At 37.5% G+C, this 16,079-nt stretch overlaps 5 protein-coding genes across 7 annotated transcripts in view; 1 reads left to right on the forward strand and 4 right to left on the reverse strand.

Moving 5' to 3' along the window:
* LOC133842033 (uncharacterized) overlaps positions 1 to 3,318 on the forward strand; it is a 35,929-nt gene extending 32,611 nt beyond the window's left edge. For both annotated transcript variants that reach the window (XM_062274927.1, XM_062274928.1), the window contains 3 exons: positions 50 to 208; positions 271 to 806; positions 1,055 to 3,318. In XM_062274927.1, coding sequence (XP_062130911.1) covers positions 50 to 208; positions 271 to 497 — 386 coding nt within the window. In that variant the 3' untranslated portion in view covers positions 498 to 806; positions 1,055 to 3,318. The remainder of the gene's footprint in view (positions 1 to 49; positions 209 to 270; positions 807 to 1,054) is intronic.
* A 582-nt stretch (positions 3,319 to 3,900) lies between these two features.
* LOC133842030 (vacuole membrane protein 1) lies at positions 3,901 to 6,232 on the reverse strand. Of its 2 annotated transcripts, none has more exons than XM_062274924.1 (2): positions 6,102 to 6,232; positions 3,901 to 6,033 (listed from the first exon to the last, which is right to left on the reverse strand). In XM_062274924.1, the coding sequence occupies exons 1-2, from the start codon at positions 6,113 to 6,115 to the stop codon at positions 4,785 to 4,787; spliced, it is 1,263 nt and encodes a 420-aa protein (XP_062130908.1). In that variant the 5' UTR covers positions 6,116 to 6,232; the 3' UTR covers positions 3,901 to 4,784. The 2 variants fall into 2 exon arrangements, with proteins under 2 accessions (XP_062130908.1, XP_062130909.1); XM_062274925.1 differs by having other exon boundaries at positions 6,098 to 6,178.
* A 94-nt stretch (positions 6,233 to 6,326) lies between these two features.
* On the reverse strand, positions 6,327 to 8,141 carry LOC133842028 (protein lin-9). The gene is made up of 2 exons (XM_062274922.1): positions 8,012 to 8,141; positions 6,327 to 7,906 (listed from the first exon to the last, which is right to left on the reverse strand). Exon 2 carries the CDS (start codon positions 7,857 to 7,859, stop codon positions 6,393 to 6,395), a length of 1,467 nt encoding a protein of 488 aa, XP_062130906.1. The 5' UTR covers positions 7,860 to 7,906; positions 8,012 to 8,141; the 3' UTR covers positions 6,327 to 6,392.
* Positions 8,142 to 8,592: 451 nt separating this feature from the next.
* LOC133842023 (uncharacterized) lies at positions 8,593 to 12,006 on the reverse strand. The gene is made up of 9 exons (XM_062274913.1): positions 11,886 to 12,006; positions 11,264 to 11,829; positions 11,080 to 11,197; positions 10,796 to 11,022; positions 10,193 to 10,739; positions 9,770 to 10,139; positions 9,285 to 9,703; positions 8,855 to 9,231; positions 8,593 to 8,800 (listed from the first exon to the last, which is right to left on the reverse strand). The coding sequence occupies exons 1-9, from the start codon at positions 11,925 to 11,927 to the stop codon at positions 8,593 to 8,595; spliced, it is 2,874 nt and encodes a 957-aa protein (XP_062130897.1). The 5' UTR covers positions 11,928 to 12,006.
* Positions 12,007 to 12,751: 745 nt separating this feature from the next.
* Positions 12,752 to 15,437, reverse strand: LOC133843850 (transient receptor potential cation channel protein painless-like). The gene is made up of 3 exons (XM_062277589.1): positions 15,160 to 15,437; positions 13,248 to 15,086; positions 12,752 to 13,183 (listed from the first exon to the last, which is right to left on the reverse strand). Exons 1-3 carry the CDS (start codon positions 15,352 to 15,354, stop codon positions 12,848 to 12,850), a joined length of 2,370 nt encoding a protein of 789 aa, XP_062133573.1. The 5' UTR covers positions 15,355 to 15,437; the 3' UTR covers positions 12,752 to 12,847.
* Between the last annotated feature and the right edge of the window lie 642 nt (positions 15,438 to 16,079).

Consider the following 16,079-nt stretch of genomic DNA (forward strand, 5'->3'; position numbering starts at 1 on the left):
CCACATGCTGTGAATGTCTCTGAATAACCTTTTTCTTCTCTCTGCGAAGATGAGACAACAAGCACTGTGTTTGGCGTGGACATGACTTGGTTCGTGCTAATCGTAGTCGGAGTCTTGCTCGTGCTTAGCGCCCTCATTGTGGCCATTGCGATCTGTGTCTGCCGTCGTCAGGATGAGAACACTGCCAATCAGAACACAGCCCTGCAAAGTAAGCATAGTTCAGCATATTGATCAATTCAATTACTTACTTTTACCTTTATCACTTTGCAGTGCATCACAATGCGGATACGAATGGATCGTCGAAGCATCTGCACTTCCATGGCATGGGAGTGGGCATGGGAGGCACGCTAACGAGAGAGCATACACAACTGCCGCCAGGTTCGGGAAACTGGCATCACCCTGCGGGACCATCCGGGTACCACCGCATTCCACACAATTACTTGAAGATGGCCACCAAAGTCCGTCCCATTTGGTGCTTGGCAAATTCCGTCAATTAGGTCAAGATCTTTCACAAAACTCCGCCGGACTCAGTCAGACGAACATCGCCGTTGCAGCTGGCAATCATCCGAATGCCAATGCCGCCAATGTCGCTGCTGCCCAAAAGGACGAATGGTTTGTTTAATTACCAAATCACTCGATTCTTTTAAGCAACAAAACAACTGACTTCGGTTCCGGGTTAACTAACACTGGATCAATGTGAAAGAACGAAAGCAACAAACAAAACAACCAACTAAATAATTGACTTGAGCACAATAATCTGCACTTAATTAAGTGATTTCATGGATATTTGCAGAGCATTAAATGAAGTAAGTAGCAAAAAAAAAGGCGAAATAAAATTAATTATAGTTTAAATAATTTCAATCATTATATTATTGTGCAAGTTTATTGAGTTTATATGAAATTAAAGTATCGTGAATCTCCAGGGCATTGTTTACTTATATTTTATAGATAATAGATAAATACTTTGACTAGTATATTTCTTAGTTATCAGATATCCAATGATATTATATTTTTTTGAAATTGCACTAATTCATATATCCCTTGCCACTTACAGGACTGTTTGACTATATTTAACAACAAATAATGTGGACATCACCGCGCAGGGTGTATATTTAAGAGATCTACTCGTACCCAGGAAGAATCTCGAACGCGTTGGGCGAAATGTGCCGTAAGAACGCACAATTTTGTCGGATAACCAATGCACTTGTATATAGATTATAAATAAATATTATAAAAAAATAAAACAAAATTAATTTAATTAATTAATTAATTGAAATGAAATGAAAAAAAAAATAGCTAAACCCCGATTATTGATACTGAAATAAACCAAACCCCAAACAAAAGAAATATTGCAAATACAAATACAAAAGAAAGATAATGATTTTAGATTATAGGACAAAAGAAATGAAGGGTCAAAGTCTTACAATAAGAGCCTCCAAAGCTACACAAAGGATCCTTGCAATTAATTCAGTTATAATTATTATTATATAGTACTTATATATGGTAATTGTTAGCACTTTTTTTCGCGCGTAGTATTCAATTTGTTTATGGGAAATTCTAAACCGAACCGTGAGTAAGCATCAGAAATGGACAAATACTAAAATAATCGATGGCATTTAAATGGATTTTTTGGAACAGTGACACAACGACACAGAAACCGCAAAAAGTATTAAAGCTCAATATGCAAAATGATTAAATGATAACCAATTAACTGATAACCGATAAAAACAAAATGATAAAATACCATTAGGATACAAACAAAAATACAAATTCTAAAGATGAGTGTTGATTTTGGATGAAAATTTGATCGAATTCTAAATAAATGAAATAATAATACTATAATGCGAGTTATCATAAAATGGACACAAGAACAAGAACAACATAAACAAGGGATGTAAATAAGTAGTAGACAATATTGAAACAAAAGTAAACAAAATATCGAACTACAAGGAACACATTCTCATACACTTCATTGTCATTGACCATAGCTTTGAAAACTTAAGATTTCAAGAGTCAGCAATCCTATCAGAGCCCTCATCAGATTTCACGATTCTCGACACTCACATTCGAAATAAAAACAAATCAACGGATCAACAGCCAATGCTAAATGACAAATTTCTGAGACATTAAAGGACAATACGAAACACACACATTTTTGCTCTTTTTGACAACCAAAATAACAACAACACCAACAACAAATAAACAAACAAAAGACACAAAATGCATTTTTGAAAGTAAATACAAATTATTGGGAAATGGGAAAGTAGTCCGCATACATTTTTCTACAATCAAGAACCGAAATAAAAGTCTAAGATTTTGCTACAAGTCGAATGAATACGATTTAACTTACACTGTGTATTAACTAAAGGAAAACTAAACTGCTTCAAGAACGATTGTAGTACTTCCCGCCGTTAATATTTTTTAACTAAAAAAAAACTAAACAAAACGAGAGAAATATTTAAAATCAAATTCAATACCTAATAAATACGATTAATAATAATAATAATTAACAACTAACAACGCTGCTTACGATTCGTCTTTCAAACAACTTCCATTAGACAGTTGAATACATTTATGTTCGTAAATAAAACTAAGGCATACAGAGAAAAAATATTAATATTAATATAAACAAGCAACTAAAATATTTCCGTTCATTTCAAAGTTTCTTTAAATTAAATTAAAAATAGCATTAAATTAATAATACTCAATATGTCTAGGCGTTTGTAAAGATGAAAAGCAACAACAAGAAACTAGCTGCAATAAATAAATAAATACATACATATGTTCCAACAACAAACTGCTCTTTAAATAAATGCCAGAAACTAACCATACTGAAATGATATATTATTAAATTTGCTTTTAATCCTAATATTTTGAAAGATTTTGGCTTGTTTCCTACTTACAAAATTTTGGCATAAACCATATAAAGTAATATGAAAAAGAAATCCATACCAATATTTATCGTAAATTATAGAATGGTAATATGGCAAAAAAGAATTTTTAACCAAAATTATAAGCAAAAACCAAAAAAAGAGCATTGTATTAGGCGTCAAATTTTAGAAACAAAATGAAAATAAGAACTCGAAAATATCTCAAAAAAGCAACAAATACTTAAAGTAATAAATAATTAATCTCAATTATTTAAAAAGTGAAAAAACATAACATAAAATTGTTTCAAATGCCGAAACTAATTTATGCATTACAGGAATATTTAAATAACGAAAAGAAAAAGGAATAAACAAAGGAGATATTTGTAACGATCGTGTCGTATATGAATGTAGTTAAAATATACAAACTAAAAAAAAAAACAAAAGGAAACGTAAAGAAAATTCAATTTAATCGAATTAGTGAAAATTGTACGAAAACTGAGAAAATTTTAAAATGCTTATGAAGAAATGAGTTAAGATTGGAAATCCATTTTCAATGGCAATCCCTACAAAATGTTTTGTAACTTTTTTTGTAAATGTTCTCATTCTTCAACACTTTTACTATCTGTCTGATTCTTATTGTCTCTCAAAATCTTTTCCGATCTATCTCTCTATTTCTATTGAAAAGACTTTGCCGCAATTAGTAAAAACTTTACGTCTGTTTGTATGTATATGTATGTATGTACTTAGATATTAACATAAAAAAAATGAAACAGAAGAATCAAATCTATAATAAAATGCTCCCATTAAGTACTAAAGCCATTTGCCATACACATCATTGAGAAGAAATCGTAGAAGAAGAAATTGGGAAACCAATACAGAAAGCATAAGCATATGAAATGTAAAATTGTTGTACTCGTAACTCAAACATAATCATCAAAACACACAAAAATGTGCATATTTAACATACTTAGTACTCGTTTGATTATTACATCTTATGCATTTCATAGAATGTTTCATTTTTGTTAAAGAATGTTAAGGAAATGCCGAACCAAGCGATAAAAGCTCGACTAAAATCAAGGTACTGGACAAACCCCTTTCGAAGCATAGAGAAAGATATATACATAGTACATACTATACTATATAGTATATCCGAGTAGGTGTAGGAATACAACTACAAAATGGAGGCCAGGCCATATACTCATCGTAGTGCAAATGTTAGACGAAATTTAGCTGTAGAAGTAGGCGTAGGAAGTATGTGTGAATGTGTGCATAGAGGGTGTAATTCCCCCAACCCCCAGTAAATACATTGAATATACATATTTACTTATGTAAGAACGGCATTTTTTTAGATGAGAAGATATGTTTGTATGTTGTGTTTGCTCGATATCCTTAGACATCAACAATCATCAACTCTTGCATCATTTGAATGTGTGTGTTGTCTGTGTGCTTAGTTTAAAACCAAACAAACAAAAAAAAAAAACATTTTATACGAATCATATTAAAAACGAAACAAATCAAATGGCATAATAACAAATCAATCAATTTCGATCCCCAAATAATATAAACTTAATTATGTCTTAATTAAACCGTTGCGTTAAGTCGATGCTTAGCTTTGTGTTAAATTGCTGTTGAATGTAAATGTACAATGGATACTAAACACAACAACAACCACAACAATACGATAAAGATCAAGATCAACAAGAACAGAAACCCAAATACAAAACAAAACAAAACTAATGATAATGAAATAAAGAATACAACAAATTTCAATGTAATGTTTCATTTTGTACCACAAGTAACAAGTATCACAACTCATCGTCACTCGTCGTCACTGTTGCCCCACTGTTAACATTACAGTAACTTGGCAGCACCCTAAAAAGACATCACTGTAGTCCTTTTTTGTGGTATTGGAGATCAGAGTAAGTCGCTGATTTCCATTACTTGTTGAGTGTCGCTGTCATTTGATCGATGCTCCATCAGTTCGATTTCCTGAGTACGTTCCTCTCTTTCCTTATCCTGCATACGTTGACAATGCTTCTGGGCCAGCGCATTTAATAAGGACACTATAAAGTAAGTTACAATAAGCAAAGCGAGTATCTGGAAGCCATGTGCCACAATTCCAAGACCGCTACTGGAGTCGTCCTTGATTTTACGGTGCATACGCAATTTGGTACTGGTCAAAACTTTTTGAATGGGCGCCTGTAGTTTGTGCCCGAACCAAGGTAAGCGGCCCAATGAATTGATGAGCCTGGTCACCAGATCCTCGTTAAAGGCAATAACAACGATCAGCAGCTGTATGTTGGCCTTGAAGATCGCTTTGCCAATCAACGTGGCTAGAAAGAACTTCCAGAATGGGACTAGAAAATGACCGCACGCAACACCAGCAAGATCAAACAAAGGATTTGGCACACTGGCGCAAAGTAGAATGCCGAAAAAACCGATGCGCAACACAACGCGCTCCACAAACAGCTTGCATCTATCGAATAGACCAAGTTTCCAGCTACGTCGTTGATGCTCTGCTATTTCCTGACGATCCTCCATGCATTTCCCTGATAGCCTCGCAGCCCTGGCCATGAAATAAGGTGGCAACTCTCCCAGAGCTGTACCTACTCCCCACAATAGGGATTCTGTGCGCACCTTAGTCAATATCTGCCACACATTCGGTACATGTCGCTCATAGACTCCTTCCTTTGGGCAAATCTTCTGATCAGGATAGGGCGGCATTGGAAAGTTCAGAGTCTGACACTCGTATGCAGCCAATGTAACAGCCGCAACATGTGGTCCAAGATACAACAGAAATGTGTGCAATCCCGACCCGAATCCTACCGATGACAGAACTCCCAAGCCCAACCAGTAAAGAGCAAAACCCAGATTATGCCGGCAGATTCGCACGTATTTCTCCTGAGGACCCGGCAAGCAGCAGAAAACAATCAAGATCACAACTCCCAACAAAAGACGTCGATCTAGTAGTCGAACGAGCAGCTTAAGTAACAGCAGACATGCTTCCAATGAGCTATACTTTAAGGTCGTCCAGGGACGACGCCAAATAACCAGAGACCTCCGTTCCAAATCAGCTGCACTTATCGGCGACACATCCGAGTCAATTGTCAATGAGGTGGCCATGGAAGCTACGCCGAGAGCAGACATTCTCTTTCTCATCTCACTGGAATCAGGAAATCACATTTTAATAACAAAATCTTGGTCAAATTTCTGTTATTACTTCTTACTTACGACTTGTACAGCATTTTGGAAGTATTTTAAATAGATTATCTGATGGTAATAAAGACTATTTTCATATTTTTAGCAGTATTACCCCCGCCCACTTGAATGAGTAGATGTTCAACCTGCCGCGAATTGAGCTGATTATCGATTGTCAAAATCGGCTTATAATGTATATATAAGTCAGTTAGTAAGTCGGTCACATTATATTAACAATACAGGCACACTTTTGGGCACTTTTCGAATTTGAAAAGGCGATACAATTTATCGGTTTATTATAATATAACTTTACAAGGCACTACTCTACAAGCTCATATCGATGTCACCTTCCTCAGTTATCACAAAACTAGCAATGTCCGACTGTTGCACTTGAAGCAGCTGCTGTTGTCTGCGCTCCGATTCCAGATTCCACATGGTCGTAATCTGATCGCGCAGCTTGTGCAATATGCCGATTACATGTTGGAAATCAGCAAGATGCTCCGGCGTCGATTCGGTCACTAGTTTGTTGATATAGTCATCTAATACTGCATTCACTTCAATATCATTACCTTGCCCCAGTTCGGTGCACAAGTAGAGCAAAGTCTGCAGTTGCAGAATCAATTCACGTGTGGCTTGCCCCTTGAGATACATTTGATTCGATGAAGCTTTTAGATCCCGTTCGGCAAGGAAGCGGCACTTTTCCAATATCTTGTTGCACGGTATGTCATTATTCTGCAGATAATCCTTCTCATACACCACCATTTGTTCGTGCGCTACACGCAGATTATCCAGAATTTCGGCATTCACACGATGCAGAGTTATAATATTGCTCGCATAGCGATGTTGAAGCTTCTCAAGTTGTGGCGTTAGTTTGATATCGCGACGTGTAGCCGCTACTGGAACGCCGCCACCCACAAACTCCTCGTTTATGGCAGTAATGTCGCTGATGATCTTGCGCTTCAATGTCAATTGCTTTTGCAGCTGCAACAAAGCAGCAAACAACGGATGGCATCGTTTTTGACCCGTCGTGTCTTCTGCGACAGCATCCAGCTCGTTATCAGCGGGGGTCTCATTGATGATGTCAGCTAGCGACTTACTCTTGCACTCATGCAGCGTATACAAATAACAGTCGGCCCTGCTGAGCACAGTATGCTTGCCCCCCATATCGAACTTGACCAGATAACTGCAATCCTTTGGATCGTAGCCAATCACACGTCCCTTGCGGAGCATCGGGAGAGGTTTGCTCAGCAAACTGACCACCTTAGCGTCCATAGGCAGTGGCATCGGTATTTGCTTGGGAAGCGACTCAACACTTTGTGTCGCATCCAGTCTGAACTGTTGCAACTGACGAATGACGCCACGGTAACGCTCTAATTCCGCTTTCTCGCTAGCTATAAATGCTGGACTAAAGCGGCGAGGTTTTCCATTTAAACGACGTATGAACTGCCAGCACCGTTTGGGCAGTTCATCAGTCTCCAACTGGGCGAATCGAGTCTGCTTATAGTTTATTGGACTATAGGCGCTAGCCAGGATCGTCTTGTCGATGAAAGACTCGAGAAACTCACACCAGATCCAGCGTTGGCAGGCTGGCTGCTTCAGGAACTTGTAAAGCCTCTCATTAGCCGGCAGAATCGCCTTTGAATTGACATCGCTTTCGTCCTCTTGCTTCTGTAAGGAGCTCTTGCCACGAACCCGTTTACTAAACTTGGGTAATTTGACAAACAGCTCGTCGTCATCCTTCTTGGTTTTCTGGGATCGAAGCAAACGTTTCGATTCGTTTGCTTTGGACATCTTCGAAGAATGGCACAAACCAAGTGATGAAAGTTGAGGTGGCGTCACTGGGGAATCGAAGTCGATACTAAAGTTATTAGACATTTTATGCCAAACGCGATGTTTTAAATTTATGAGAAGCTTTCAAAAGCGACATAAAATTCATAAATTACCTGTTCTTTACTGCTTTCAAATCACTTCAACTGTGAATCTAGCAATTTCCGGTTTGACAATTTTGGAACGTCAAAACAAATATAATTGCTTAGGGAGGCGCTGCCAAACTTGCCAAAATTAGTTGGCAATTGGGAGTTGACATAGTGATAGAAAAATGCAAATAAGATTGACAACTAAAGCTCTTTATCAAGGACTAACATTTTATAAATTTATTTTTATAATATATGCGGTAAGTTGTATTTTTCTGTGAATGTGTTGAATATTTTGGAAATTTAACGCAAATTAATATAATATATGGCTGCTTTCTTCATTAAATGTTCTTTTTAATCTGAATAATATTTAGAATAGGAAAACTACATTAATCCATATTCTTTCATTATGGCATGTAATTGCTAATTTAATTGTTATTTAGAATTATCAACTTTAAGTTTCTGCTTCCGATCATTAGATATTGTTAAAAATTATAATCCTTGGGGAATAATAATCATAATAAGCACTTTATATATAGAAACAAGAATGTTTGGTCGATATAAATTGATATACCTATTCTTTAAAATATTACGTACAACATCGAAGATATTCAAGAATGGATGACTGTTGGACTAAACACTTCAGCTTCCCACTTGGTTAAAGGCCCGACCGGCAATGGCCTTAATTCGGAGGCAGTATCTGCCTCAGCATCCTCGCAGCGATACTTATGAGCACTGATTTGAATCAGAAATTTGTCCAATTCTTCTTTATTTTGATCTCCAACTGCAATTGACTTGAGGCTGTACAGTAATCGACCACTACAAATAAAGTGAATTATTTAGGCGAACTAAGATCATATTAGAGGATATTACATATTCATGAAATGGGAATTCTCAAGACGCAGTGTGGACACCAGGGAAATCAGATGCTGCAACGTCACGAGTTGATTACGTTGACGTACTACTTTGTTCGCTGAACGTCGTGCCGATAAGTTCTTGACCAACATCTCAAGAGAGGCATTGAAGACATACAATCTAAGGAGCCACGCCTCCTTGACACTCGCATGCTGCTCTACCAGTTGAAAGTGGGCGTCCAATGCAAGATTTACGCGCTTCCTGCTTGTGGACTCGTTGCAAATGTGCAGATTAATGATGGGCAAGCAACGAGCGTAGGAGACAAAGTGTCGCTTAATAAGAATTGGAATTAATTCACCCAGCTCCGGACTTATAAGGTCTGGAATTTTTACAATCTATAAGCGTTTAAAATGTTAATAGCAGTCATATTAAATTTGATCGTGTTTACCATTTGAAACTGTAGCAAGGATTTCCAAATGCGATTGCTGGGTAATGGAATCGGACAGATGCTATGAAGTTGGCGAAAGAGAAAGTGTATCTCCTGTATTTGGACGCAGAATAACATATTACCACGCGCCTCTTGAGCCAATGTTTGATCAGAGATTTTGTTAATCAGCAAATCATATATAGCTGCATCCAATGGCAAGCAATAATGAAGTCCTACCTGAAGTAAGAGAATGCAACAAATCCATGGCTTGTTTTGCGAAAAATTCATGAAATCCTTGCGCAAATTTTTAACGCAAACATCACGAAGCTGCTTGGCTATTTGAAGCACCTTATCTTTATGCAATTCAAAGTGTTCAACTTCGTCTTGTTCACTATAAAGCAGTGCTAGCATTAAGGCCAAACACTCGTAGCCATACAGATCTGCATTGATTCATCAAATAAATAGAATTAGCAAGATTCACCAAAAATTATTTGAATATTGCTTACCCAAGCATTCATTTCGTTTGCCAGAATTAAGCAGTTGTCTCGCAAGAATATCGTACATATCACACACCTGATGACCCCGCAGCTTGTTCTCTTTGAGCAGGGCACAAAGACGTCGTACGCACTGAGCATAAGACTGCAACAGATTCTCTGATTCTGATTGCCCTTCATCCCCTTCCATGCAAATCAATTGCACTGAAATCGCCGCGCATTGATCCTGCAATGTCTGGGCAGCCATTACGAGCAGCTCTGTACTGCCAGTCGCCTCTATTGATTTGCAAATGTTAGTGAAAAGCGATCCAAACTCAGCTCCGTTCAGTGACTCATCAGTCAAAAACATGTCCAAGCAAAACGTTTCTAGACTTTTTAAAAGCTGCAATCGAATTGGTTTATTTTTCTGGACAAACTTTGTATCCGCATTCTCACCTCTATGTTATCCTCAGCCAAAGTCCTAAAGTCGACGATGCAATAAATGCCAAGGAGCACGGCACGAGCTACCGAACGTTGTGCATTTCGTTTAAGTAGACGAGGCCAATGACTGAGCAGCATCTGAACCTCTTGGCGAGCTAAGGCATTGCTGTTATATTGACTGGTGTAGAACTCAAAGACTGCATATATGCTATGAGCAGTAAAGAGAACCAGTTCATGACGCACATTGTTCGAATACATCACGTTTATGTAGTATCCAAAGCGCTGCAGTGCAGCAAAGTGTTCCATCAAAACCTTTAAGTAATTCCTTAATAAGGTTATGCCCTGATCGTAGGAGGCACATCTGCGTGAGTTGTGCTGAGTCTTCAAGAATGTCTCTATGATGTGCACTACAATCTCTTGCTTATTGTATTGTCGGTTTGACAGCGTTATATACAACTGCGCAGCCACGGAACAGACAGCTTTCGTCGCCGAACCGTTAAGAACCACCAACAAAATTTGTTCTACAAAGCGAATGGGAAACGCCTCAGTGCTAGCCAAGTGACTGCAATTACAAAATGATTAGAAGGTTATTAAATAAACAACGAAAGCCATTCTTACCATTGCAGCGTCTCCAAATATTGTAGAGTTGCCATGAGCACAGCATTGCTATTGTAGGGCTCAAGAGTGGCAAACTGTATGGCAAGAAATCTGTCGGTGATCAGTTCATTCGTGAATAGCCGCAAGTATAGATTGCCATTTGCATCACTTTGCTGTCCTTCGGCAAACATATTTAACATCTTTCCCAGAAATTTATACAACTGTACAAAACTGGACTTGTCGGACATCTAAGTGAACGGCATATGAAAAATTTTTATTTATGAAATGCTTTTCTGTCTACTTACCTCGCAACTGAAGGCACAGTAGACGAAAAGTAAAGCTGATTTTTCGCAAAAGATCTCAAAATGCTGTTCAAATATGTCTAGCATAGGTGACAATATAAAATCATAAGTCTGCACGAAGCTACGTAAAAGAAATTTAAGTACTTATCATCAACTATATCAATATTATATAAGCGAAAACACATACAATATGCCATACCGTCCCAGAGTAGCGAGTCTGAGACATATAACCTTAAGCATTGCGTCATTGGAGCCAGGCAACAGCTTCACCAGCCCACGCAGCATGCTGAATGACAATCTGGCCAGCGGCTCAATCAGGAACTTATCAATCGTATTGTCCTCCTGTCGTAAATTACTGGTAATGCTCCGCACCACAAACGTCCAAGCGTTTATCACTTTCAAGTAACATGGCACAGGTTGGGTCAACTCGTAGAATCGTTGGAGTCGACCTGCATGGCTTGGCTTATCCTTTATAAGCTCACGACCGAAATATGCTAACAACGTGGGCAATTGCTCCAGAAACGATTCGACGCCCTTCAGTGCAAATGGCACTGCAGAAAATAAATAAGTTAAATTATTATTCCGATATGGATGATCATATGTTCGCGAAAAGTCTTCCACGGTGACATTAAAGTTGAGTCCAACCACTTCAAAGCATTGCCCAACGAAATGATGCGACACTTGGTTCAACCAGTTATGCGGATTAAGTGCCACGGTCTCAATGAAACGGCACGCATACTTTTGTGTTGCATACTATAAATGTAACAAAATTAATTATTTGATTGCCATACCATGTACTAATTGCTTACTTCTATGGTAGCTCCCGTTGAAATAGCAGTCACAAAATCCATAATAAAAGCCACAATTTGATCAAGTTCTACAAATATAGTGAATTAATTTTCGTAACGTTTTATAGGGATGGTGCACGCGTTCCAGTCGCCGCTTGCAATCGAATTCGTCATTCATCGCATGGAGGCTGAAAGGATCGATAAGATATCTAAATTCTATCGTAATGATTATGAATATATTTCCATAGTATTTAGTGAATCCAACAAAGACTTCGTATAGTATTTTTTTTTGGTTTTGGCGTTAGCGATATTTGTATCGCTTATGGTGCGGTCACCAGCGTCGGATTTTGTTAAAAAAACGTTTATATTTTTTTATTTGGACGTTGACGTACTAACGGCAGTACCATCAAGTGGCCCAGTGATACCAACCACGGGTTTGTTGACGCGCAAAATAAATTTGTGAGCAGCATGCATTAATCGAAAACCGCGAATAAATATTAAAAGACGCTGGGCAGCTAATTAAGTTAACTTAAAATATGTTACGATATTTTTATAAGAAGATGAAAACAATTAAATACTCGATAAATATGCTAATAATAAGGTTTTCAGCAGAGGAATAGATACATACTATATACTAGAGCAAACTACGTTATTAAGATTATTATAATTTACACATAGAATACATTGTAAAAATAGTTATGAAAATTGTGTCAGAATTTACCGCGAATTGTTGTAATCAATTTGTGACCAGGTACATTTACTTACATACATATGTAGTTGGCTAATGCTGCTTGAAAACTTGATCTTCTTAATCGAAAAAATACATCCAATGCATTGGGATTGTGCGTTGATTGCTATGCAGTAAGTCAAACAAATTTTTTATGATACATACATATAATACAATTAATTGCAGTTTCCATTTTTATTTTGTTTACAAATTAACTCAACATTAAATTAATATTTGCAATTTTGTTTTCATTAATTTACAAACAGTTGCTCTTTCTTTTTGATCGCTTCTCCATTAATTGATGGATTCGTTTGACCGTCACTTTGCTCAAGTTTATAATAACACGTGCTGGAGGTATATTTATCCTATTTTCAGTTGTAGCGTTGGCGCTTATAAGGGGTTCCATTTCGACATTATTTGTGGGCGTTATTTCAAATTTTTCTTCGTTTGGATATGCAAATGCCAGCTCTGGAATTTCAGTAGATTTTAAAAACTTCTTTAAAAATTTATATTTATCGAGGCACATGTCATAGGACATCAGCAAATCAACAAGGGAGTTAAGACTATAAACTTCAGCAGCAGCTTGGATAGCCTGAAATGGAAATATTTATGTCAGTCATAGTGAGCTTAGTAATCAAAATACAGAATAATATTACCTGAATATCACTGAATGCCAAAGCAGACAGCAGATTCATCAACACAATTGCAATGAACAATACGAATGCGATAAAGAATAGACGAGCGAAGAAAAATTCTTCAAACTTAATACTGCTTTCTTCAAATTCTCCGGTTGACATGACGATCGTCTTTATGACAGCACCAACGATGCTCGTATTTGGTGACTCTAGAACGTCAAGCAGATAAAACGATAATCCGAAGGCAATCAGCAAAACTGAATATAGTAACCAGCTTTTCATGAATGTATAACACACTTCCCAAAGCATGAGAACATACAGAGAGAAAGAGATTGTGGGCAACGATCCAACAAGAGCGATCAACCTAATGGCAATCAAAACAATTGTAAATGCTGCAAAGATGCGTCCTTTGCCAAGACTCGAATCGGGAGCAGCACAAATATTGGTGCACACTGCGAGCACAACGAGAATTGCATTAATCCATCTCCATCTCGTGAAATACAGCTTAAATCCGAGTAGTACAAACATAGCCATCTCGACAGTTATCAAATATGCAATACTCCACCAGGATAATGCCATAAAAGTAAACTTAAGTATTCCAGGGACTTCAGGGGTATATATGAAAAGTATGTTGAATGCCATCAATAGATGCAAGGCCACTGACATCGTAAAGTAAATGTAATGTTGTTTTGAAATGTTTTGCCATTTAAAACACACTATGAGTGACGTAATCAGCGGATGATTAAGAAGATGACGATGCGCCTTCGAATTGCCAATAGCGCGAATAGCTCTCATTTCACTGGAATGCGATTTCCGCGAAAACTTCATATCATGGGGAATCTTAAATATCCCGAAGTTAAGCGTCACCTCAAAGTCCCCAGCAGCCCGACTTTTGCCATTCGATGTGATGTAGTTGTCAAAGTGTTCCTCCAGCAGCTCGGGCTCAATGGTATCGATACCCAACTCTGCGAACACACTGTCAATGTTGAGGCTAGCCCCATGGAGTAGCAGCTGCTGCACAGCGTACTCATGATTGTATATTGTGGCATAGTGCAGTGGGGTTCTGCCACTCTCATCCTGCATATTCAAATTCACTTGGCCACTGCGCAGCAGGATGTCAAAGCATTTGACAAAGTCACTGAAACTCTTTTGCGGTCTCTCGTCCAATCTGCAGACAAGGGAGCTAAGCACATCCATATTCTTGGGAATTTGCCAGTTCTGCAGCAGCTTGTCCAGAGCACACCAATTGCCATACGCAATTGCAAATTCCACGAATTTTTGCCTATCCTTTGTAGGATAATGTTGCAGCAGAGAATCGAGGGCTATATGATGGCCATTCGTTATGCACTCCTCGTACAAATGGATACAATCTCCCTCATAATTGCCGAGCCATTGGCAAAATTGCCCCTCATTCCCAGTGCGTAAAGCTCTCAGTAACTGTTCCTTATTAACTTCGCTCGAAGGAATCGATGCATTGGGTAGATTGAGTTGTGGATTCCAATGCAACAAACCAGCACGCAGCTCTTCATCTAAATAGATGTCAATTCGTTGAAGGAATAAGTCGACAAGTTCTTGCTTTATGCTGGGCTCGATTTTCTTGAAGATCACATAGTTCAAGGGTCTCATTTCCACATTATCCGCAATGTTTGGACACGCGCCCTTCTCCAAGAGTAACCTTATGCACTTTGTTACCTCGCTGGCATTTTCAGCTGTCAAGTTTTTAGCCAAGGAATTTATTGGCGTCAGGCCATTGTATTTGTTGTTTAAATGAACTGTTGTTTGGTCAAGTATCACTTTAAGATTTTCACTATCTCGCGAATCGCTGGCAAAATTTAAAGCAGCTTTATTTTTTGTATTAATCTGCAATTGCATAAACATCTATTACACTGACGCACATCTATTACACATACATTTTTTGATATTGTACTCTTACGTAATTTCCACTGCAACCGTATTGAAGACAAAGCTTAATATATTCTCCACAGCCTGCGGTCGCCAAAGCCTTCTCAAAGATTGTAATGTTATAGTCATCGGGCTGATTGGGATTAGCATGTAGTTTTAGAGCTCCTTCGAAAGTGTTCAGATCTCGATTTTGGAAGGCCCTGGATAATTCAAGCTGGAGATCCATGATCGTGTGCTTCAATTGCTCAAAAAGAACTAAATAATATTTTTTTGTATTGTAACAATGGCACTAAGATACTCCGCGACCTTATCAGAGCTGCGGCAACCCATTACTCATAATAAAATGAACTTTTTACAATCAGTAAACTGCAGTAATTTTAAGAAAAAATATATGTAGTGTGTCAAATTTTTAATAACACTAATTTTAAACTATGTGGGTTATTCATATTTGATATACGTAGGAAAGTAAAACTTGATATTGGAATACAAATAGATAAAAAATATTGCTAAAATATGCATTTTTAATTCGAAAATTGTTTATAAGGGTTTCAGTGCATACACTGCCGCTCAACTGAATAGGTTCATCATCTCAGTGGTAGAAATTTATCTATAATTCCTAAACCAGTTTTTCGATTTACATAATTTTTTTTTTCTTTAATTCTTAAATCATATTAAAATTAAAATCTTAAAAAGGTTTTTTCAGCGTATGTGTTTATTATAGTCATCAGGCTATCTGCACACCTAACATACTTGAATGACGTTCAAGTGTTTATAGCTTTATAGAGAAATGTCCACGGAAACAGTATTGATCAACCTTTCAAGTTAGATTAGATTAGATTTAATTTTGTTATGTGATATATTTTTAATACCTTCTGAACAATCGTTAAGCCAAAAGAGAAAAATTAATAATTTACTTATAACTTAAACGACCCCTGCAACTTAAAAATAAAT

The sequence above is a fragment of the Drosophila sulfurigaster genome, chromosome 3, assembly GCF_023558435.1.
Source record: "Drosophila sulfurigaster albostrigata strain 15112-1811.04 chromosome 3, ASM2355843v2, whole genome shotgun sequence".
NCBI classification, from domain to species: domain Eukaryota; kingdom Metazoa; phylum Arthropoda; class Insecta; order Diptera; family Drosophilidae; genus Drosophila; species Drosophila sulfurigaster.